Source organism: Aquarana catesbeiana, linkage group LG12, assembly GCF_042186555.1.
Source record: "Aquarana catesbeiana isolate 2022-GZ linkage group LG12, ASM4218655v1, whole genome shotgun sequence".
In the NCBI taxonomy this organism is placed as follows: Eukaryota; Metazoa; Chordata; class Amphibia; order Anura; family Ranidae; genus Aquarana; species Aquarana catesbeiana.
In genome coordinates this window covers 168,101,409-168,128,235 of record NC_133335.1, presented here as the reverse complement: position 1 = coordinate 168,128,235, position 26,827 = coordinate 168,101,409, and the positions used below count along the sequence as shown (strand labels likewise).

The window sequence follows — 26,827 nt, the reverse complement described above, 5'->3', positions numbered from 1 at the left end:
ATCAATAAATGGATCATACCACATAAGAGCATATATAGTGAATACCGAAGACACAATACTCACATCAAAATCGCTGAAGAATTACATACATGCATCCAAATACATTGATAAAAACAGAAGAGGCATGGGGCTGCCCACAGATCCCCCTCCAAAAATGGCAAGAGGATGAAAACAGGGCCAATGCGTATAGGGTGAGGAGTTGCATCTACCTCCCCGTATCTGAACAACCCCACCAGGTTCCGAACACATCAGACCATAGGTGGGGTGACATGTGCACTGGGGCCCAAGGAAAAAGGAGGATCTGGAAAGGAGGAAGAAAAAAACACAGGACATAAATAAGAGTGCAGAGTGTCCGGAACTTGGAGGTGTGTATATATATATAGGGGGATGGGGATACTATAGATCCCCCAACCAAAACAAATATTGAAGGTTGCATCGAACCTACCTGGGTTGACAAGTAGCAGCACACAAGCCAGTGACAGAGCAGATGAGGCAGTTGTGGGGTCATAGAGGACACACAGGTGGACCACTGTCTATTGATAAAAAATGTATAAATCATTGTCAAGAGAAGCTTGTAACCAAGCTGGCTAGTGTGTCATAAAAAGAGCCATTGAGTGTGAAAGAAAGGAGTAGGTATGGTAGCTTACCTAGACAGAGGTGTATCCAAAGAGCGTCATGCCACAAGCCCTGCCTGAGCCGCTTTGACAGCTGGTATATATAAAAAAAAGAGAAATATAATAATACATATACACAGAAAACAGGCATGTCAGATCAAAAACCCGGCAAGGGATTGATGAAATAAACAGGAGGGGAACAGGAGATTGTGATGGTTCCATTATTTCTCCATACCTGCCAAGCTAAAGCCATCCAAGAATGACCTGAAGCACATGGCGTCATTCAACCCAGGTGGATAGGTAGCCCTCAAGTTATATATCCCCCGCAGCTTGAGCTGGAGGAGACTCTTATTCCAGTCTCCTCCTCTGGAGCTGGGGTGGATACGGTCCAAAATCAAAAATTTGATCCTGGGGAAGACCCCTGAATGGACCAGAGTGGTATGTCTCCCCAGAGGTAGGTCTGGGTTACAGGTCTGCATACTGTGGATGTGTCGGTATGCTCTTTTCCAAAAGGGGAGCTTGGTCTTTCCCATGTAAAAACATCCACAGTCACATTTCAGAACGTAAACAACCCCAAAAGTTTGTCAGTTTGCAAAGTGTCGGGGTTTCAAAATCTGCCCATTAGGTAGGATTGGGCTTCTGCTGGTGTCCATGTATCTGCAGTAGCCACATGTCCCGCACATATAGGTGCCTCTATATTTGCAGTGAACAACCTCATTATTTCCCCTATATTCACGTCTAACTAATTTGGAGGCAATAGAAGTTGCTTTTCTGAAAGTGAACATGGGGGCCTCTGGCAGTAAATTTCTTAAATTAGGGTCCATCGTAAGAACATGCCAATATTTGGAACCGAACCTCGGCATGTTGGTTACAGTACTTCGTTATGATTCTCATTTCTCAAGAAATTATCTGATTTGGTAGGCTGTTGGGGATAGAGGAGATCCTGTCTGTTTCGGGTCGTAGCCCGTCAGAACGCCTTTTTCAGTGACGTAATGGAGTAACCCCTCAGCAGCAGCCTATCACGCAATTTACCTGCTTCGAGGTGAAAGACCTCATCATTGGTACAGTTACGTCTCACCCTTAAGTATTGACTGTATGGTATGGATTTGATCAGGGTCTCCGGATGAAAGCTGGAGGCATGGAGAATGTTTTTGCCTGCGGTGGTTTGCGGTAGAGGCTGCTGCTGAGTGTTCCGTCGGTGTTTCTAGAAATCTGCACATCAAGGAAAGAGATGGTATTAGTATCAGAGGACATGGTGAACGAGAGATTGAATTCATTACGGTTCATGCGTACCAGACATTGATTGATTAGTTCGAGAGGGCCATCCCAGATTGTAAAGATATCGTCGATGTACCTAAACCACACTAGGAGGTGGTCTGTGTACATCGATGTACCTAAACCACACTAGGAGGTGGTCTGTGTACATCGACAAAGCTTCATCATTCATCATTGTTCTGACTTTGATCCTACTTCAGCCCATTAAATATCACTGAAGTCGGATCAAAGTCGGATCGCCGTCTTAACTGATCTGACTTTGGCATGCGACTTGTGCTCTGATGATCTTGAAGGGGAACCCCACGCAAAAATGAAAAAAAAAAAAGGTATGGGTTCCACCTCCTAGACCATACCAGACCCTACGGTCTGGCATGGATTTTATGGGGAACCCCATGTTGTTTTTTTCCCCCAAAATACATACCAGACCTTTTTCGGGCATGCAGCCCTGCAGGTCAGAAAAGGGGGTGGGGACGAGCGAGCGCTCCCCCCCACCTGAACCGTATCAGGCCGCATTCCCTCAACATGGGGAGTGGGTGCTTTGGGGCCAAATCACCTTGACCCCATGTTGATGAGAACAATGGCCTTATCCCAACAACCCTGGCCGGTGGTTGTTGGGGTCTGCGGACGGGGGGCTTATCGGAATCTGGAAACCCCCTTTAACAAGGGGGCCCCCAGATCCCAGATCCCCACCCTATGTGAATGAGTATGGGGTACATTTTACCCCATACTCATGGGCCAGCATTTCTTGTACTCCACATTGCTTTTATCCTTATTTTATATTTTTTGTGATCACTTTTATTGTACTATTTTTTTATACCTGACCTATTATCAATAAACCACTTGGTTTGACCTGTACTATCTGGAGTCCTCCTTGCCCTTTTCCTATATATTCGTCCTTCGGAGTCCATGAGGAAGTGCTTTGGGAGACAACCGTTTGGATCATAGAGTCCCTGTGGAATCCACAGACCGAGAGTTGGGGACACCACATCGGACCTGTCTGACCCCCCTGCATTCAGCACCTGATCCATGCCTCATAGGATCTCGAGCCTGTATGACCCATTTGTCATATGACACTCAGGGTCCACCACAGTTGGTAAGAGTATTTATTTACCTTCGAAGTGTTATTGAAAGTGACTACAGACAAGTGATTCACTATTCCCATGTGATTGGAGACACCCTCACGGGAAGAACCCACCCCTTCACATCTTTGTGGACTATTGTTTTATGTTTCATACACTTACTGTGTTGAGCACAGCTTATTTTTGTTTTTGCTTTGTTATGGTGCATTTGCACATTATATTTGGTTTTAGTTGTACCACATCCAGGGTACACATATTTTTTATTAGCGCCACACTGCCACTTTAATATTTACATTTTACTCCTACCCATTCAACAAAAAAAGTGTCAGAAATAAGCACAGTACGCAGGTTTTTAAAGTATTTTATTAGGGCAGCTCCAGCGTCTCTTCTCCCTCTTCCGGTGAAGTCTTCACCCTCTGCCGGTTCTTCTCCCCTCTCCTGCTGGTTCTCCTCCTTTCTCCGGTTCTTCTCCCCTCTTCTGCCGGTTCTCCTCTGCTCTCTGGTTCTTCTCCCCTCTTCTGCCGGTTCTCCTCCGCTCTCCGTTGATGTCTTTTAGCCCTCTTCAGTTCTTGTCCTCTGTCCACTATCTTCTGCCTCTGCTGGGTCTCCTCTCCCGCTGTTCTTCCTCTGTTCTTCCTACGATGTTGACTCGGTGCTCTCTCCCACTGTAATGCTGGGTCCGCGGTGTGCCAATCCTTATATTGGGTGGTGATGTCACAAGGGGGCAGGGCATTCATGTGACATCACCGAATGGCCCCGCCCCATGCCAATATAAATAGTGGCATACCGCGCACCTAGCATTAGAACAGGAGAGAGCGTTGAGTCAATATCAGAGGAAGAACAGACTGAGAAGACAGCGCAGAGAGGAGACCTGGCAGAGGCAGAAGACAGCGGACAGGGGGAGAAGAAACGGAGAGGGCTAGAAGACATCAGCGGAGAGCGGAGAAGAACCGCAGAGGAGAGAAGAACCAGCAGAGGAGAGAAGAACCTTCAGAGGCAGAAGATATCAACGGAGGAGGGAGAAGAGCCGGAGAGGAGAGAAGAAATCGGAAGAGAGGCCAGAGCGGCCTTAATAAATTACTTTAAAAAGCTGTGTACTGCAATTTATTTTTGACACTTTTTTTTTAGGTGAGTGGGTAGGGGTACAATGGGGTCCAATAAGCACCCTACCCACAGAACCCGGCAACCAACGGCCAGGGTTGTCGGGAAGAGGCCCTTGTCCCCATCAACATGGGGACCCCCAAAACACCCTCCCCGTGTTAAGGGCCTGGTATGGTCCAGGAAGAGTATGGGGGGCGCTCGCTCGTCCCCTCCTTTTTCCTGACCTGTCGGGCTGCGTGCTCGGATAAGGGTCTAGTATGGATTTTGGGGGGGACCCCACGGCGTTTTTTTGGCATGGGGGGTTCCTCTTAAAATCCATGCCAGACCAAAGGGTTTTTTATTTGGCGTGTAGTTACCCCTAAAGATTCATACCAGAAACAAAGTGCCTGGCATTGTCGGGATCAAACGGACGGATGGATGTTGGACTTCAAGTCGCAGGGCAAAGTCGGATCCACAGTTGTACGACTGTCGTGTCGTACCAGTGTGAACCCGGCCTTAAAGTGGTTGTAAAGCCTAAACATGTTTTACCGTAATGCATTCCTTACAAATGCACGCCACACTTTTCACATTTATTTGGAAAGAATTATGAAAAACATTAATCATTTTCCTTCCACTTCACAATTATGTGCCAGTTTGTGTTGGTCTATCACATAAAATCCTAATAAAATACATTTACCTTTTTGGCTGTAACATGACAAAATGTGGAAAATTTCAAGGGGTGTGAATACTTTTTCAAGGCACTGTATGTTTCAAAAGACAATAACATTTTCATATGGGTACAGTGTTGTATGACCATGCAATTGTCATTCAAAGTGTGACAGCAATGAAAGCTAAAAATTGGCCTGGACAGGAAGGGGGTGAAAGTGTCCAGCATTGAAGTGATTAAGATAAAAAACCTTTTGAATTAAGAACCACTTTACAGTTAAATGGGACAATAAGGCTAGGTTCACATTGCTATGATTCAATTTTGATCTGACTTTTCAGTGCCTTTATGTAGCGCAACTTGGATGCTACTTTGAAGTGGTTTGCATATTCTATGGGGAGCAAAATTGTGCCGAAATCGCAACAAACTAGTACAGGAACCTTTTCCAAAATCACATTGTGCTGAGTTGCACTGCTGTGAATGGTCATCATTGAAAAAAATGTGATTTCCTATGTCATGTGATTCTGTGCGGCTTAAGAAGCATCTGAAATTGCTCTAGTGTGAAAGGAGCCTGACAGTTATTCTGTTGTTTAGGAGATTAAATACAATGTAACCTTCAGTGAACTTTGTCATAATAACCTCCTGAACAAATTATACTGTTCTAATGACGAAAGCTGCAGTGTTTGCATCCTTTAGGGAGCATTTCATAATAGATGAAACTCCTACTGCAGCGAATGCCTAAAATGTGTCTTGAATCTCAAACTTCTAAGAAAATCAGTAAGGCTATGTTTAAACATGTGGCAGGGCTTAACTCCCCTCTGAAAAGTGATCAGCAGTAGATCAGAGTAGTTTGACAGGCAGTGGGGAGACAATATGTTGCCTCCTCACCTCCTGTTTTAACTCTGCAAATACTGCACCACCAAGCTGCTGGGTGGCTGAGGTGCAACCCTATTCACTTAAAAGCATTTTTATGAAGGTGGCACTGCCCAACGAATACAGGGGGGGGGGGGGTTAAGACATTTTGCCATGACCTTGGAGCAAAGTGCTGAGACTGCAGCTTTTGTACACCTCCATCTGGCTGCCTTTGCAGCTTACGGAGGGGTGGTTTGGGGTTGTAAATTTGGGGCTCAACCACCTGTTTTTATCCCCCCACCCCCAAAACCACAATCGTAAATGAGACCTAGGAGTTTTTTCACGCTATTGCTTTGGCATGCAAGATGTAAGTCTCCCAGGAGGCTTTAGGCAGTGAAAGTATGGGGTGGTGACTGCATTTGTTTTCTAATATTTTGCTTTTTTCCTTTACTTATATTACAGTTCCTCCACTCTGGATGAAGGAGCACAGGGGCACCTTTGGACAGCAGCATTAATAATTAATACCTTCCCGCCCGGCCTATAGTAAAATGAGAGCCAGGCAGGAGCACTGTTGTTCTGGGAGGACGTCATATGACATCCTCCCAGAAGGTGCCTCTCTTGTGCTGCCATGGGGTCGTGCAGCGGCACGATTTGTGACTGGCTGTGTCCACCGGGAAAAAAAATTTATAAAAAAGAAAAAAAATTGTAAAAAAAACTTGAAAAAATGTATACATTTAATTAATTAATTTTTTTACATACTGTCACTAGTCAGTGTCCCTGATCCCCGCAACACCAATTTTATAATAACACTGTACTGCACTAGTGACAATATGTAAAAAAAAAATTGTGAATATGTTTTTTTTTTTTTATTTCTCCATTTTCCAAATAATTGTGACAAAAAAATTACAACTTCAAAAAACTCACCATGCCTCTTACTACTTGGACTGTCTGCTTTCTAAAAGGGGTTATTTGGGGGTCATTTGAACTGTCCTGGCATTTTCGGGCCTCAAGTACTGATATATATATATAGATATCTATATCTATATATATAGATATAGATATCTATATATATAATATATAGATATCTATATCTATATATCTATATATAGATATCTATATATAGATATATAGATATCTATATATACATATATAGATATATATATGTATATATATGTATATATATATATCTATATATATATAGATATATATAGATATATATGTATCTATATATATCTATATATATATATAGATCTATATATAGATCTATATATCTATATATAGATCTATATATATATATATATACCATATTTTGTGGACTCTATAGCTTTCATACAGACTAAATAATTGTTTTGCTTGTGTCTATCTAGCAAGGTTACTCTGTGGTATAAGCAAGGAAGCTGAGATTTCTGCAGTGTGTAAATGTGCTTTTACTATACAAAGATGCTGTACATACAAAAACTATTACAATATTAGGAATACAATACAAGACTGACAGATATCTATAACAAACAAAATGCCTAGCACAGCTTATGGTCTATAACAGTAAAAATACACTTAAAGGTTACTTATCTTCTGTTACTGTATGTTCGTGATCTCCATTGGCAACAATTCTCCTGGAGCATCAGGCAAGTTTCTTCTGTCATGAGTGGCTTCTGATGTTACAACATGATGGTGTGTGTGTGTGTCTGTCCCTACTCACCCCTTTTATGTGTCAGGCTGTTTACCATAGTTACCAAACAACAGAAAACTTACCTGTTTACTGTAGCTGTAGAAACAATGGACTGTTGCAAACTGTCAATTGAATACAAAAATGGTATCTATGTACCATTGTCTAATCAAGCCAACACCCGACAGTAATCGAACAGTCATTCTTTCAGTTTGAGAGCTGAAAGAATTTCTTACTTGTTTACTGTAGCTATAGAGACAATAGCCTGTTAATTGAACTGTCAATTGAATACAACAATGATATTTACCCCCATTGTATAAAACAGCATTTGTTTGAGAAATCTACTCAAGCCAAAAACTGACAATATCTCTATGACCAACCACTATTGTGTAATGTTATGTCCCATGTATCGTAAATCTGATTAAAAAAAAAATCATATTGTAACAAACGCAACACATTCCGCCCTAGATTTTTTTTTTCCTTTCAGACTCCATACAGAAAATCACATTATTATGAAAAACTCATTTTAAACATTCATTTTCCTTGAATGCAACACCTCCCATATTTCTGTCATTGAGAAGGTGTCTAAAAAGTTCATTAGAAAGTCCATTCTAAAGTTCTTTAGAAAGTCCAGGCTTGTAATTCATCAAAGGCCTTGCTCTCCACAGCTCTTGCGATCTTCTGTCATTCTTTCCACCATGTCCTATGAATCAAATCGGAGTCAGCCTGTGGAGTGGAAAACAAAGCGGATTATCTGTTCCTCCTAATAATACATAAACAGTAGATCCAGGCCCTTCAGCTAAAATCTCTCCTCTAAGTGGCTTCTTGCCTGGAGACCTGACTAATACTTTGCCCCCTGCCTGTACCCACTTCTGACCCTCCCAAAGAACATCAATAGAGAGGAGAGGAAATATACTGATATTTCCCAGAAGATCACTGCTGTTTATTTTGGAAGGTTTGCTGTTAAGTAGCCTCACTTTCCACTCTTGCTGAGAAGTATCCACTAACCAGTCAGAGTCCCAGCCACTTTCTTGAAGCTCATCTATCAATGCAAATGTAACTTCAAACCTTCCTGCCAGATTCCCTCTCATTCCTAGATAGACTTCAGCTTCAGATACGTCACTCTTGGCTTCTATGTCATGGGAAGCAATAACATGGTATCTGTTAAGCCCTGTTCTTTCAGGAACCTTACATAAATACTGAACTCTGCACTCCAGCTGTGAAATCTGTGCCCCAGCCCCTACCATCCTCTTATATGGTGCGCTTTTGGCTATTGGCCTAGAATTTAACAACATGACTGCCTGTGTGAGGACTCAATCCCACCCCCTTAGTGTATGTGTGGGTGTAAGTTTGCGTATCTGGTCCTTCAATAGCCCTAATAATAAAAATAAACTGCGCTAAATGTCCTTTAGTTTATCAATCATTAGTGACATATACGTCTGAAATGAATGTTCAATGATGTAGTCCAAATATCCCTTTTGGCAAGAAAAAGCACTCCGGGTCATCCAAATGCTACAACATGCACAGAAATAATTAACGATCCAGAGACCATGACAATGAATTGCCCTTACCAGAACGCCAGATATAGTAAGCGGATGGCTTAAAACCCAGCCGGGGCCTTTAGGATAGGGACCGATCAGCTCTATCTAAATACAGGCGTAGTTCCCTCAGTTCGATACCGAAAAAAAGACAGAAAGGCTGGCCATAGTGTAGTATTGTTGGCAATCATGTATAGGCATGCACCTGAGACCAACACCCTATTGTGCACTTAAAACGAAAAGGTGATATCCCACCACCACAGCTGTAGAGTGTGCTTACCAACTCTCAGACTTTGCACTCATTGGGCTCTATGCCACACTGGGAGATTGATTGCTGTATAAGGAAATCCTGTGCTCCTGGCGAAAAATTTCAGTAGTCCCCTCCAATGTTGCAATCTGATCAATGTGTCAGCAGCCTGAGAAAATGATTCCTCCTGCCTGAAGCAAACTGATGAAAAATATTTGCCTATGCAAAGTCGAACGCAAGTCACTGCTGGGACACACAGAACGCAAGTCACTGCTAGGATACACAGAACGCAAGTCACTGCTAGGACACACAGAACGCAAGTCACTGCTAGGATACGCAGAAGGCAAGTCACTGCTAGGACACACAAAACCCAGATCACTGCTAGGACACACAGAACACAAGTCAGTGCTAGGATACACAGAACACAAGTCACTGCTAGGATACGCAGAACACAAGTCAGTGCTAGGACACACAGAACACAAGTCACTGCTAGGATACACAGAACCCAGATCACTGCTAGGATACGCAGAACACAAGTCAGTGCTAGGATACACAGAACACAAGTCACTGCTAGGATACACAGAACCCAGATCACTGCTAGGATACACAGAACCCAGATCACTGCTAGGACACACAGAACGCAAGTCACTGCTAGGATACACAGAACACAAGTCACTGCTAGGACACGCAGAACGCAAGTCACTGCTAGGACACACAGAACGCAAGTCACTGCTAGGATACACAGAACACAAGTCACTGCTAAGATACACAGAACGCAAGTCACTGCTAGGACACACAGAACACAAGTCAGTGCTAGGACACACAGAACACAAGTCAGTGCTAGGATACACAGAACGCAAGTCACTGCTAGGACACACAGAACACAAGTCACTGCTAGGATACAAAGAACACAAGTCACTGCTAGGACACACAGAACACAAGTCACTGCTAGGATACACAGAACGCAAGTCAGTGCTAGGACACACAGAACACAAGTCACTGCTAGGATACGCAGAACACAAGTCAGTGCTAGGATACAAAGTCACTGCTAGGATACAAAGAACACAAGTCACTGCTAGGACACACAGAACGCAAGTCACTGCTAGGATACACAGAACGCAAGTCAGTGCTAGGATACACAGAACACAAGTCACTGCTAGGATACGCAGAACACAAGTCACTGCTAGGATACACAGAACACAAGTCAGTGCTAGGATACACAGAACACAAGTGACTGCTAGGATACGCAGAACACAAGTCACTGCTAGGATACACAGAACACAAGTCAGTGCTAGGATACACAGAACCCAGATCACTGCTAGGACACATAGAACGCAAGTCACTGCTCGGATACCAAGAACACAAGTCACTGCTAGGACACGCAGAACGCAAGTCACTGCTAGGACACACAAAACCCAGATCACTGCTAGGACACACAGAACACAAGTCACTGCTAGGATACACAGAACACAAGTCACTGCTAGGATACGCAGAACACAAGTCAGTGCTAGGACACACAGAACACAAATCACTGCTAGGACACACAGAACACAAGTCACTGCTAGGATACACAGAACCCAGATCACTGCTAGGACACACAGAACGCAAGTCACTGCTAGGATACAAAGAACACAAGTCACTGCTAGGACACACAGAACGCAAGTCACTGCTAGGATACACAGAACGCAAGTCACTGCTAGGACACACAGAACACAAGTTACTGCTAGGATACACAGAACACAAGTCAGTGCTAGGACACACAGAACACAAGTCACTGCTAGGACACACAGAACACAAGTCACTGCTAGGACACACAGAACACAAGTCACTGCTAGGACACACAGAACACAAGTCACTGCTAGGACACACAGAACACAAGTCACTGCTAGGACACACAGAACGCAAGTCACTGCTAGGATACACAGAACACAAGTCACTGCTAGGACACACAGAACACAAGTCACTGCTAGGATACACAGAACACAAGTCAGTGCTAGGACACACAGAACACAAGTCACTGCTAGGACACACAGAACACAAGTCACTGCTAGGACACACAGAACACAAGTCACTGCTAGGACACACAGAACACAAGTCACTGCTAGGACACACAGAACACAAGTCACTGCTAGGACACACAGAACACAAGTCACTGCTAGGATACACAGAACGCAAGTCAGTGCTAGGATACGCAGAACACAAGTCACTGCTAGGATACGCAGAACACAAGTCACTGCTAGGATACACAGAACACAAGTCAGTGCTAGGATACACAGAACCCAGATCACTGCTAGGACACACAGAACGCAAGTCACTGCTAGGACACACAGAACCCAGATCACTGCTAGGATACACAGAACGCAAGTCACTGCTAGGACACACAGAACCCAGATCACTGCTAGGACACACAGAACACAAGTCACTGCTAGGACACACAGAACACAAGTCAGTGCTAGGATACACAGAACACAAGTCACTGCTAGGACACACAAAACCCAGATCACTGCTAGGACACGCAGAACGCAAGTCACTGCTAGGACACACAAAACCCAGATCACTGCTAGGACACACAGAACACAAGTCACTGCTAGGATACACAGAACCCAGATCACTGCTAGGACACACAGAACGCAAGTCACTGCTAGGATACACAGAACGCAAGTCACTGCTAGGACACACAGAACACAAGTTACTGCTAGGATACACAGAACACAAGTCAGTGCTAGGACACACAGAACACAAGTCACTGCTAGGATACGCAGAACACAAGTCAGTGCTAGGATACAAAGTCACTGCTAGGATACAAAGAACACAAGTCACTGCTAGGACACACAGAACGCAAGTCACTGCTAGGATACACAGAACGCAAGTCAGTGCTAGGATACACAGAACACAAGTCACTGCTAGGATACGCAGAACACAAGTCACTGCTAGGATACACAGAACACAAGTCAGTGCTAGGATACACAGAACACAAGTGACTGCTAGGATACGCAGAACACAAGTCACTGCTAGGATACACAGAACACAAGTCAGTGCTAGGATACACAGAACCCAGATCACTGCTAGGACACATAGAACGCAAGTCACTGCTCGGATACCAAGAACACAAGTCACTGCTAGGAAACGCAGAACGCAAGTCACTGCTAGGACACACAAAACCCAGATCACTGCTAGGATATACAGAACACAAGTCACTGCTAGGACACACAGAACACAAGTCACTGCTAGGACACACAGAACACAAGTCACTGCTAGGACACACAAAACACAAGTCACTGCTAGGATACACAGAACACAAGTCACTGCTAGGACACACAGAACACAAGTCACTGCTAGGACACACAGAACACAAGTCACTGCTAGGACACACAGAACACAAGTCACTGCTAGGACACACAGAACACAAGTCACTGCTAGGATACACAGAACACAAGTCAGTGCTAGGATACGCAGAACACAAGTCAGTGCTAGGACACACAGAACACAAATCACTGCTAGGACACACAGAACACAAGTCACTGCTAGGATACACAGAACCCAGATCACTGCTAGGACACACAGAATGCAAGTCACTGCTAAGATACACAGAACCCAAGTCACTGCTAGGATACACAGAACGCAAGTCACTGCTAGGACACACAGAACACAAATTACTGCTAGGATACGCAGAACACAAGTCAGTGCTAGGACACACAGAACACAAGTCACTGCTAGGATACACAGAACACAAGTCAGTGCTACGATACACAGAACACAAGTCACTTTTAAGATACGCAGAACACAAGTCAGTGCTAGGATACACAGAACCCAGATCACTGCTAGGACACACAGAACGCAAGTCACTGCTAGGACACACAGAACCCAGATCACTGCTAGGATACACAGAATGCAAGTCACTGCTAGGACACACAGAACACAAGTCAGTGCTAGGATACACAGAACCCAGATCACTGCTAGGACACACAGAACGCAAGTCACTGCTAGGACACACAGAACACAAGTCACTGCTAGGACACACAGAACACAAGTCACTGCTAGGACACACAGAACACAAGTCACTGCTAGGACACACAGAACCCAGATCATTGCTAGGATACACAGAACACAAGTCACTGCTAAGACACACAGAACACAAGTCACTGCTAGGACACACAGAACACAAGTCACTGCTTGGACACACAGAACCCAGATCACTGCTAGGATACACAGAACACAAGTCACTGCTAGGACACACAGAACACAAGTCACTGCTAGGATACACAGAACACAAGTCACTGCTAGGACACACAGAACACAAGTCACTGCTAGGACACACAGAACACAAGTCACTGCTAGGATACACAGAACAAAAGTCACTGCTAGGACACACAGAACCCAGATCACTGCTAGGATACACAGAACACAAATCACTGCTAGGATACACAGAACACAAGTCACTGCTAGGATATACAGAACACAAGTCACTGCTAGGACACACAGAACACAAGTCACTGCTAGGACACACAGAACACAAGTCACTGCTAGGACACACAAAACACAAGTCACTGCTAGGATACACAGAACACAAGTCACTGCTAGGACACACAGAACACAAGTCACTGCTAGGACACACAGAACACAAGTCACTGCTAGGACACACAGAACACAAGTCACTGCTAGGATACACAGAACACAAGTCAGTGCTAGGATACGCAGAACACAAGTCAGTGCTAGGACACACAGAACACAAATCACTGCTAGGACACACAGAACACAAGTCACTGCTAGGATACACAGAACCCAGATCACTGCTAGGACACACAGAATGCAAGTCACTGCTAGGATACACAGAACACAAGTCACTGCTAAGATACACAGAACGCAAGTCACTGCTAGGACACACAGAACACAAATTACTGCTAGGATACACAGAACACAAGTCAGTGCTAGGACACACAGAACACAAGTCACTGCTAGGATACACAGAACACAAGTCACTGCTAGGATACACAGAACGCAAGTCACTGCTAGGACACACAGAACACAAGTCACTGCTAGGACGCACAGAACGCAAGTCACTGCTAGGATACACAGAACGCAAGTCTCTGCTAGGACACACAGAACACAAATTACTGCTAGGATACGCAGAACACAAGTCAGTGCTAGGATACGTAGAACACAAGTCAGTGCTAGGATACACAGAACACAAGTCACTGCTAGGATACGCAGAACACAAGTCACTTTTAGGATACGCAGAACACAAGTCAGTGCTAGGATACACAGAACACAAGTCACTGCTAGGATACACAGAACACAAGTCACTGCTAGGATACACAGAACACAAGTCACTTTTAGGATACGCAGAACACAAGTCAGTGCTAGGACACACAGAACACAAGTCACTGCTAGGACACACAGAACACAAGTCACTGCTAGGACACACAGAACACAAGTCACTGCTAGGACACACAGAACACAAGTCACTGCTAGGACACACAGAACACAAGTCAGTGCTAGGATACGCAGAACACAAGTCACTGCTAGGATACACAGAACACAAGTCACTGCTAGGATACACAGAACACAAGTCACTTTTAGGATACGCAGAACACAAGTCAGTGCTAGGACACACAGAACACAAGTCACTGCTAGGACACACAGAACACAAGTCAGTGCTAGGACACACAGAACACAAGTCAGTGCTAGGACACACAGAACACAAGTCACTGCTAGGACACACAGAACACAAGTCAGTGCTAGGACACACAGAACACAAGTCACTGCTAGGATACGCAGAACACAAGTCACTGCTAGGATACACAGAACACAAGTCACTTTTAGGATACGCAGAACACAAGTCAGTGCTAGGATACACAGAACACAAGTCAATGCTAGGATACACAGAACACAAGTCACTTTTAGGATATGCAGAACACAAGTCAGTGCTAGGATACACAGAACACAAGTCAGTGCTAGGATACACAGAACTCAGATCACTGCTAGGACACACAGAACGCAAGTCACTGCTAGGACACACAGAACCCAGATCACTGCTAGGATACACAGAACGCAAGTCACTGCTAGGACACACAGAACACAAGTCAGTGCTAGGATACACAGAACCCAGATCACTGCTAGGACACACATAACGCAAGTCACTGCTAGGACACACAGAACACAAGTCACTGCTAGGACACACAGAACACAAGTCAGTGCTAGGACACACAGAACACAAGTCACTGCTAGGATACACAGAACACAAGTCACTGCTAGGATACATAGAACACAAGTTAGTGCTAGGATACACAGAACACAAGTCAGTGCTAGGATACACAGAACACAAGTCAGTGCTAGGATACACAGAACACAAGTCACTGCTAGGACACACAGAACACAAGTCACTGCTAGGACACACAGAACACAAGTCACTGCTAGGACACACAGAACCCAGATCACTGCTAGGTGTCAGGGACGTGTTGGTGGTAATCGGGCTAACATACGTGCACGCAGGTGCACGAGAGGCTTTTCCAGAGCAATTCAGCCAAATTCCCCACTGGGGGGCGCTGGTGCGCTTCCGCGCGCACCCGTTCGCGCGCCCGTTCGCGCTAGCGCTGTTTGGCGCCAAAGTCCCTTTAAATAGATGTCAGTTACTTCCATCAGGTGCTGTTCGTCTCCAGCTCTGCACCTGAGTTCTGTAATCTGCCTGTTGTTACTATTGTGAATCGACCCAGCTCCGTCTGACTACTCTGCTATCTCCTACCCGACCCGGCCTGCCTGACCTTGCTGTATCCTGTTACCTGTTGCCGATTACCTGCCTGCCTGACTATTCTGTGATCATCCCTTCTGCCATATACCTGCCTGATCTCCTGCTGATACGGACTGTTTGACTCTGCTTTGCTTGTGTCCTGTGACGCTGCTCACCACCGGCTCTTCCAGCTCCAGGTTCTGCTGCTGCAACATCCTTCTCCTGCCTGGCTATACAGCCTCCCTGAAGGAAGTCTCATCAGCTCCTGCGCTGGCCATCGCAAGAAACCGCATCAGGCACTCCTACCCACTGTGCTCAGTAGACTACTGTCCCCACTCCAGTGGCTTCTGAACCAGTGCTTAAGAGAGGTCTCCTTCCACCAGTCGGGCTCAACTACCAGGTACCTAACACTAGGATACACAGAACACAAGTCACTGCTAGGATACACAGAACACAAGTCACTGCTAGGACACACAGAACCCAGATCACTGCTAGGATACACAGAACACAAGTCACTGCTAGGATACACAGAACACAAGTCACTGCTAGGACACACAGAACACAAGTCACTGCTAGGACACACAGAACACAAGTCACTGCTAGGATACACAGAACACAAGTCACTGCTAGGACACACAGAACACAAGTCACTGCTAGGATACACAGAACGCAAGTCACTGCTAGGACACACAGAACACAAGTCACTGCTAGGATACACAGAACACAAGTCACTGCTAGGACACACAGAACACAAGTCACTGCTAGGATACACAGAACGCAAGTCACTGCTAGGACACACAGAACACAAGTCACTGCTAGGATACACAGAACACAAGTCACTGCTAGGACACACAGAACACAAGTCACTGCTAGGATACACAGAACGCAAGTCACTGCTAGGACACACAGAACACAAGTCACTGCTAGGATACACAGAACACAAGTCACTGCTAGGACACACAGAACACAAGTCACTGCTAGGATACACAGAACGCAAGTCACTGCTAGGATACACAGAACGCAAGTCACTGCTAGGATACACAGAACGCAAGTCACTGCTAGGACACACAGAACACAAGTCACTGCTAGGACACACAGAACGCAAGTCACTGCTAGGATACACAGAACGCAAGTCACTGCTAGGATACACAGAACACAAGTCACTGCTAGGATACACAGAACACTAGGACACACATTTACCAGAAGTCTGTGCAAGTCGCAATGAAATCTGTAAAAACATTGTCGCGGCAATATGAACGGTTCCATTGCCGGCGATGGGGTGTGACTTGTCATGCAATATGTAACTGTCAAATCGCATGACAAGTCATCAACCTCATATTTATTGTTACTGCCCAAAGGAAAAAAAAACAACTGAAGTGGTTAACCGCTTGCCGACCAGCGCATGCCGATGTATGTCGGCAGAATGGCACTGGCAGCCAAAAGGGCGTACAGGTAGGTCCCCTTTAAGAAGCGGTGTCGCGAGCAGGTGCGCGCTGCTGCGGTCTCCGTGACTGTGGGTCCCGGGAACTCGATGTCCGCCGGGTGCCCGCGATCGTGTCACGGAGAGGAAGAACTGGGAGATGCTTAGGTAAACAAAGCATTCCCTGTTCTGCCTAGTGACAGGACAGTGATCACAGCTCTCTTTCATCGAGAGCAGTGATCACTGTCCTGTGTGTTGAAGCCACTCCCCCCACAGTTAGAATCACTCCCTAGGACACACTTAACCCCTTCACTGCCCCCTAGTGGTTAACCCCTTCACTGCCAGTGTCATTTACACAGTAATCAATGCATTTCTAATCGCACTGATCGCTGTATAAATGGCAATGGTACCAAAAATGTGTCAAAAATGTCCGATGTGTCCACCATAATGTCACAGTCCCGATAAAAACCGCAGATCGCTGCCATTACTAATAAAAAAGAAAAATTAAAAATAAAAATGCCATAAAACTATCCCCTATTTTGTAGACGCTATACATTTTGCGCAAACCAATCAATATACGCTTTTTTGCGATTTTTTTTTACTAAAAATATGTAGAAGAATACATATCCGCCTAAACTGAGGAAAAACATTTTTTTTTATATATTTTTGGGGGATATTTATTATAGCAAAAAGTAAAAAATACTGCGTTTTTTTTCAAAATTGTCGCTGTTTTTTTGTTTATAGCGCAAAAAATAAAAAAATCACAGAGGCGATCAAATACCACCAAAAGAAAGCTCTATTTGTGGGAAAAAAAGGACATCAATTTTGTTTTGGAAAGAAGACACTTCAAGCTATTTGCTGAGAGGCATGTTGAGTGGAATATTTAATATTTTGCCACAAGTTTTGGGAAAATTTACATTTCTTTTTTTTACACAAAGTTGTCACTAAATGATCTATTGTTCAAACATGGCATGGCTATATGTGGAATTACACCCCAAAATACATTCTGCTGCTTCTCCTAGGTATGGGGATACCACATGTGTGGGACTTTTTGGCAGTCTAACCACGTACGGGGCCCCGAAAACCAATCACTGCCTTCAGGCTTTCTAAGGGCGTAAATTTTTAATTCACTCCTCACTACCTATCACAGTTTCGGAGGCCATGAAATGCCCAGTTAGCACAACCCCCCCCCCAAATGACCCCATTTTGGAAAGTAGACACCCCAAGCTATTTGCTGAGAGGCATGCTGAGTATTTTGCAGATCTCGCTTTTTGTCACAAAGTTTTAAAAATTAAAACATTTTTTTATCTTTCTTCATTTTCAAAAACAAATGAGATCTGCAAAATACTCACCGTGCCTCTTAGCACCTTGGGGTGTCTACTTTTCAAAATGGGAACATTTGGGGGGGTTTTGTGCTATCTGGACATTTCAGGTCCTCCATAACTGTGATTGGTAGTGAGGATCACAATTTTTACGCCTTTAGAAAGCCTGAAGGCGGTGATTGGTTTTTGGGGTCCTGTACACGGATAGGCTCCCAAAAAGTCTCACACATGTGGTATCCCCATACTCAGGAGAAGCAGCAGAATGTATTTTGGGGTGTAATTCCACATATAACCATGCCATGTTTGAACAATATATCATTTAGTGACAACTTTGTATAAAAAATAAATAAATAAATAAAATTGTAATGTTTCTGAAACTTGTGGCAAAATATAAAATATTCCATGGACACAACATACATCTCAGCAAATAGTTTGAAGTGTCTACTTTCCAAAATGGGGTCATTTGGGGGTGGGGGGTTGAATTGTCCTGGCATTTTATGCACAAAATTTAGAAGCTTATGTCACACATCACCCGCTCTTCTAACCACTTGAAGACAAAGCCTTTTTTGACACTTTTTGTTCACATGAAAATTTTTTTTTTTTTTGCTAGAAAATTACTTTGAACCCCCATTATATATTTTTTTAAAGCAAAGGCCCTACAGATTAAAATAGTGGGTGTTGCAATTTTTTTCACACAGTATTTGCGCAGTATTTTTTTGGGAAAAAAACACTTTTTTTCATTTAATGCACTAAAACACATTATATTGCCCAAATGTTTGATAAAAGAAAAAGATGATCTTATGCTGAGTACATGGATATCAAACACGACATGCTTTAAAATTGCGCACAAACGTGTAGCGACGACAAACTACATACATTTTTAAAAGCCTTTAAAATCCTTTACAAGTAACCACTTTAGATTTACAGAGGAGGTCTACTGCTAGAATTACAGCCCTCAATCTGACCTTTGCAGTGATACCTCACATTCACGGTGCAATTGCTGTTTACATATGACACCAGACCGACGCTTGCGTTCGCCTTTTCGTGTGAGCATGGGGGGGGGGGATCAGGGGTGCTTTTTTTTTTATTTGTCTATTATTTATTTTGCTTATGTATTTTATTTTTAAACTGTTCTTTTCAATTTTTTAAAATCATTTTTATTGTTATATCAGGGAATGTAAATATCCCCTATGATAGCAATAGGTAGTGACAGGTATTCTTTTTTGAAAAAATTGGGGTCTATTAGACCCTAGATCTCTCCTCTGCCCTCAAAGCATCTGACCACACCAAGATCGGTGTGATAAAATGCTTTCCCAATGGCGCTGTTTATATCCGGTGAAACTTAAGTCATTAAATGCTCATAGCTTCTGGTTTCTTAGGCCATAAAGATGATTGGAGCTGTTCTGGTCTCCGATCAGCTCTATGGTCAGCTGGCGGAACCACCGGATACATTCTCGAGTTCCCTGTTGGGACAGGAGATCCAGAGAAAACCATGGAAGATGGTGAGAGGGGGGTTGTTCTCTCCCACTGCTTGTAAAAGCAGTCTAGAGGCTAATTAGCTGCTAGGATTGCTTTTACATGCTGACTGCTGGCTGCAAAGAATGATACCAAGATGATACCTAAACCTGCAGGCATTATTCTGGTATAACCACTCAAAGTTCAGCAACATCCCAGTACGTTGCTGGTCCTTGTTGGGCATATATTGTAATGATCTTTTTTTCATGCAGCCTGTGGGCAGAACGAAAAAAAGGGATTGATCGGTGGGTATGCCCTCCATTAGAATACTGCCCTTCATCCACCCACTTCTAATGATGGGCTTACATGCACCATTTTTTTTTAAACTGTGGTAGTGAAATCACCTCCTACACTGCTGGAGTCGCTGATTTTTGTATCGTGAGGCTAAACCCTGTTGCTGTCAAGATAAATAAATCAGTGCTGCAGCTGAATATTGTACCTGAAAAGCAAACAATGGTAACGATAAAACATTAACTCAATAAAACAACTTAATTTTTTTTATGCAATCTGTGCCAAAAAAATATATGCCGAAGCATGGGGGTAATCCGCCCCTAATGTTAGGAGCAAATCGCTCCTCCGCCCCTGCCCCCATGCTTCGGCATATATGCTCTTTTTTTTAACTGTGGTTGTGAAATCACCTCCTACAGCGCTGGAGTCACGGCTTTACGTATCATGGGAGCAAATGCTGTTGCTGTCAGAATAAATAAACCCATGCTGCAGCTGAATGGCGTACCTGCTAAGCAAATGATGGTTAATAATAAAACAGTAACATTACAGTATAACAGTAAGTACTATACCTGCAAAGCAAATTCAAGAAAAACAGTAAAAATAAAACATTACAGTTCTAAAATACAGTAACAATAGAGAGAGAACAATAGATATAGAACAATAGAGAGCGGACAATAGAGCGGACAATAGAGGAGCAGCCATAAGAGAGAGAACAATAGAGAGAGAAGAAAAATAAAATCGCAACTATTTTCATCTTTGTTATTTATTTATTTTTTGTGTTTTTGTGTGTGTTTTTTTTTTTTTTTTGCACTTTTATATAAACTGTAAACGTTCCAGATTAGGGTCTTTCAAAATGTAATGGCCATCTCATCTCTCGAGACCCTGTGTAAGTGTGCCCTAGGACTGTGCAATGCTGTACCCTACGCTAATACTCCACTAGTGTGTGGTAGCGTTTGAAACATTCACCAATGCAAAAACCAGGTTGCTCAGGACAGGAGGGACAATAAAAGCGGGTGTCACGCCTATATCCGCGTTTTCTGCAGACATAACATCTTCTTTGGGGATTTCTTTGGCTAGGGGTACCAGGGAGGACATACGGAAAATGCCTCTCATGCAGCCGGCTTACTGCATTTGGATTGGGAAGTTGGGCCAGAGCACCGTCTGGAAACAGAGGGGCTGTGATGATCTCTTCCTGGAATTTAAGGAAGGATCCAGTTCATCCTGAAGCTTTGTATAGCACATAAGCGTTCAGCAGAGCCAATTGGAATAAATATACAGACACTTTTTTATACCAGCATCTGGCCTTACAGGCAATTAGGTGCGGCGCCAACAACTGGTAATTAAGATCAACTCCTCCCATATTAAGGTTGTATTCCTGGACACAGAGGGGTTTCTCCACAACATCAGTCGCCGTTTGAATTTGGACCGTCCTGTCTGCGTGAAGGGAGGACAGAACTAAAACATTCTTATTATCCCTCCACTTCACAGCGAGCAAATTATTACTCTGCAAGCAGGCTCTCTCCCCCAGCCTAAGACGGGAATCTACAAGCCTCTGGGGTAAGATTAAATCACACGGTGCCACATGCGCCAATTCCGTGATCAAACAAGTGACTAAAAAGTGGCACGCTCATGTAATATTTGTCCACATACAAATGGTACCCCTTTCCGAATAAGGGTGATACCAAGTCACACACAATCTTACCAGCACTTCCTATGTAGTCAGGGCAGTTCTCCAGCTCTACGTAACTATCTCTTCCCTCTTAAACCATAAAACTACATGTATAGCCTGTTGCCCTGTCACAGAGCTTATACATCTTGACCTCGTATCTGGCACGCTTGCTGGGAAGGTACTGTTTGCATGACAAGCAGCCAGAAAACGTGATCAGGGACTCATCAATGCAGACAACTTGATTGGGCGTTAGATCTATAGAGATCTTCCGTGGCCCTTTGCTTGCCTTTGTAAGGCCCTTGTGGCACTATTCCTCCTACTGATACCAAGGATGAGGCACCATTGCTTTCACTGACACCAACAGTAGGGCACTATTCCTCCCACTGATACAAATGATGGGGCACTATTCTTCCCACTGACACCAACGACAGGGCACTATTCTTCCACTGACACCAATAATGGGGCGCTATTCCTCCCACTGACACCAATGATGGGGCACTATTCCTCCCACTGACACCAATGATGGGGCACTATTCCTTCCACTGATACCAATGATGGGGCTCTTTTCTTTCCACTAATACCAATGATGGTGCACCATTCCTCCTACTGACACCAATGATGGGGCACTATTCTTCCCACTGACACCAATGATGGAGCACTATTCTTCCCACTGACACCAACAGTGGGGACTATTCCTCCCACTAATACCAATGATGGGGCATTATTCCTCACACTGATACTACTGATGGGGCATTATTCCTCACACTGATACTAATGATGGGGCACAGTTCCTCCCACTGACACCAATGATGGGGCACTATTCCTCCCACTGACACCAATGATGAGGCACTATTCTTCCAACTGACACCAACGTGGGGACTATTCCTCCCACTGATACCAATGATGGGTCATTATTCCTCCCACTGATACCAATGATGGGGCATCATTCCTCCCACTGACACCAATGATGGGGCAATATTCCGCCCACTAACACCAATGATGGGGCACTATTACTCCCACTGATACCAATGATGGTGCACTATTCCTCCCACTGAGACCAATGATGGGGCACTATTCTTCCCACTAACATCAACAGTGGGGACTATTCCTCCCACTGATATCAATGATGGGGCATTATTCTTCCCATTGATACCAATGATGGGGCACTATTCCTCCCACTGACACCAATGATGGGGCACTATTCTTCCCACTGACACCAACAGTGGGGACTATTCCTCCCACTGATAAAAATGATGGGGCATTATTCGTCCCATGGATACCAATGATGGGACACTATTCCTCCCACTGATACCAATTATTGGGGCACTATTCCTTCCACTGATACCAATGATGGGGCATCATTCCTCCCACTGACACCAATGATGGGGCACTATTCCTTCCACTGATACCAATGATGGGGCACTTTTCTTTCCACTAATACCAATGATGGTGCACCATCCCTCCTACTGACACCAATGATGGGGCACTATTCCTTCCACTGATACCAATGATGGGGCACTTTTCTTTCCACTAATACCAATGATGGTGCACCATTCCTCCTACTGACACCAATGATGGGGCACTATTCTTCCCACTGACACCAACAATGGTGCACTGTCTGAAAGGCAGAGAACTGGCCCTTTGTTTAGGAAGTTTGGAGACCCCTGCCCTAGACCAAAATGAGCAATTATCCCAGGCACAGCCCCACTGAAAGAGATCATTTTTAAATTTCCTGGAGTTGGGTTTTAATAATGCCTTAATTACATGTACAATTGTAATCCCAGATGAGTGACATCATTCTTTGTACATTACTTTGCTTTCTACTATTTTTTTTTTTTTATTTTAATTTTTTTGTTTCCTCATCAAAATAAATAAAATTAAAGTGCACCTAAACCCTTCCTATCCTTTGCAGCCAAGGAAGCTGCCATCTTAGCCTCTGATCTGGAGTGGCCATGGTGCTGCACATGTGAACAGCTATGACACCAGACATTTGATGACTTGGCAGTTCAGTTAAGAGCGGAAGCAACTGTGACAGTTAGCATTCAGGACGTGCCTTGATTGTAACTGTTACGGGAAACCATTGTCGATGGTTTAAATTTACAAAAAAAGGAAAATGCAATTCTGACCACCTATGAAATAAGAAGAGGAGAACTGAGAATGCTTACAGATAGAAGTGGAATGGTAATTTTTAATAACATCAAAGTAAAAAATAAACATGCTGGAATATATATATATAAAATTATTTTAATAAAAGAGGGGATGTATTTTAAGGTTTGTGACCAGTGAGCAGTCCTGTTTTTACACTATAAGATCCAAGGCTCTCCCTATACTCAGTGCAGGAATGCAGAGCCTAGTCACAGTTCACATGCAGCAGGCTGTCCCCTCTGCAGGTCCCCTGACAACAGAGAGCTCATGGTTTCCCTAGCAACAGCATCCCTGCACCTTAACAACGACGTGCAGCGTGGTGATGTCAGCTCGCCCATACGCTGACTTTTCCTTGGTAACCGCCCAGGCCAGCGGCAGAGCCTGTGTTCTCTTCCGGACAACAACAATGGCGGACGGTCTGTCTTCTCCCGTTACCGGAGACTTGCCTCCTCTGTCCGGTAGCGATGGCTCCCAGCGGCTTCTCTTCTCGCACGACCTGGTGTTCGGTACCTACCGGGGCCAGAGCCGCTTCGGCCTGGTCAGGTTAATGCACGGAGAGGACTCGGAGAGCGAGGAGGAGGACGAAGTGGTGGTGGTAGCGGCGGAAGAAGAGGAGGATGCCGCGGGGGGCCGGAGGAGAAGGGGCGGCGGAGGAGGAGGTGTACAGGGGAGTCCCGGCTCGGACACCGCCGGTGAGGCCAGCAGGTTCGGGCCCCTGAAGAGAGGCTATGTGCGGGTCCAGTGGTACCCCGAGGGCATCCGACAGGATGTGAAGGAGACCAAGGTAGTCATTGCAGCAGCTGCAACACCCATTGTGTGATATGGAGTGGTGACCATAGAGGATGAATGGAGGACCGGTGTGATCCCGACCATACAGGATGAATGGGGGACAGGTGTGATCCCAGCCATAGAGGATGAATGGAGGACCGGTGTGATCCCGGCCATAGAGGATGAATGGAGGACCGGTGTGATCCCGGCCATAGAGGATGAATGGAGGACCGGTGTGATCCCGGCCATAGAGGATGAATGGGGGACAGGTGTGATCCCGGCCATAGAGGATGAATGGGGGACCGGTGTGATCCCGGCCATAGAGGATGAATGGGGACCCCGGTGTGATCCCGGCCATAGAGGATGAATGGGGACCCCGGTGTGATCCCGGCCATAGAGGATGAATGGGGGACAGGTGTGATCCCGGCCATAGAGGATGAATGGGGACCCCGGTGTGATCCCGGCCATAGAGGATGAATGGGGGACCGGTGTGATCCCGGCCATAGAGGATGAATGGAGGACCGGTGTGATCCCGGCCATAGAGGATGAATGGGGGACCGGTGTGATCCCGGCCATAGAGGATGAATGGGGACCCCGGTGTGATCCCGGCCATAGAGGATGAATGGGGGACAGGTGTGATCCCGGCCATAGAGGATGAATGGGGACCCCGGTGTGATCCCGGCCATAGAGGATGAATGGAGGACCGGTGTGATCCCGGCCATAGAGGATGAATGGAGGACCGGTGTGATCCCGGCCATAGAGGATGAATGGGGGACCGGTGTGATCCCGGCCATAGAGGATGAATGGGGGACAGGTGTGATCCCGGCCATAGAGGATAAATGGGGGACCGGTGTGATCCCGGCCATAGAGGATGAATGGGGACCCCGGTGTGATCCCGGCCATAGAGGATGAATGGGGACCCCGGTGTGATCCCGGCCATAGAGGATGAATGGGGGACCGGTGTGATCCCGGCCATAGAGGATGAATGGGGGACCGGTGTGATCCCGGCCATAGAGGATGAATGGGGGACCGGTGTGATCCCGGCCATAGAGGATGAATGGGGACCCCGGTGTGATCCCGGCCATAGAGGATAAATGGAGGACCGGTGTGATCCCGGCCATAGAGGATGAATGGAGGACAGGTGTGATCCCGGCCATAGAGGATGAATGGGGACCCCGGTGTGATCCCGGCCATAGAGGATGAATGGAGGACCGGTGTGATCCCGGCCATAGAGGATGAATGGGGGACAGGTGTGATCCCGGCCATAGAGGATGAATGGGGGACCGGTGTGATCCCGGCCATAGAGGATGAATGGGGACCCCGGTGTGATCCCGGCCATAGAGGATGAATGGGGGACAGGTGTGATCCCGGCCATAGAGGATGAATGGGGACCCCGGTGTGATCCCGGCCATAGAGGATGAATGGGGGACCGGTGTGATCCCGGCCATAGAGGATGAATGGAGGACCGGTGTGATCCCGGCCATAGAGGATGAATGGGGGACCGGTGTGATCCCGGCCATAGAGGATGAATGGGGACCCCGGTGTGATCCCGGCCATAGAGGATGAATGGGGGACAGGTGTGATCCCGGCCATAGAGGATGAATGGGGACCCCGGTGTGATCCCGGCCATAGAGGATGAATGGGGGACCGGTGTGATCCCGGCCATAGAGGATGAATGGGGGACAGGTGTGATCCCGGCCATAGAGGATGAATGGGGGACAGGTGTGATCCCGGCCATAGAGGATGAATGGGGGACCGGTGTGATCCCGGCCATAGAGGATGAATGGGGGACCGGTGTGATCCCGGCCATAGAGGATGAATGGGGGACAGGTGTGATCCCGGCCATAGAGGATAAATGGGGGACCGGTGTGATCCCGGCCATAGAGGATGAATGGGGGACAGGTGTGATCCCGGCCATAGAGGATGAATGGGGACCCCGGTGTGATCCCGGCCATAGAGGATGAATGGGGGACCGGTGTGATCCCGGCCATAGAGGATGAATGGGGGACCGGTGTGAT

The 26,827-nt window shown here is 45.6% G+C and overlaps 1 protein-coding gene across 1 annotated transcript in view; it reads left to right on the top strand.

The window, feature by feature from the left end:
- The first annotated feature begins 24,353 nt into the window (after positions 1 to 24,353).
- UBE2O (ubiquitin conjugating enzyme E2 O) overlaps positions 24,354 to 26,827 on the top strand; it is a 136,391-nt gene continuing 133,917 nt past the window's right edge. The window contains exon 1 of the mRNA XM_073606196.1: positions 24,354 to 24,825. Coding sequence (XP_073462297.1) covers positions 24,364 to 24,825 — 462 coding nt within the window. The 5' untranslated portion in view covers positions 24,354 to 24,363. The remainder of the gene's footprint in view (positions 24,826 to 26,827) is intronic.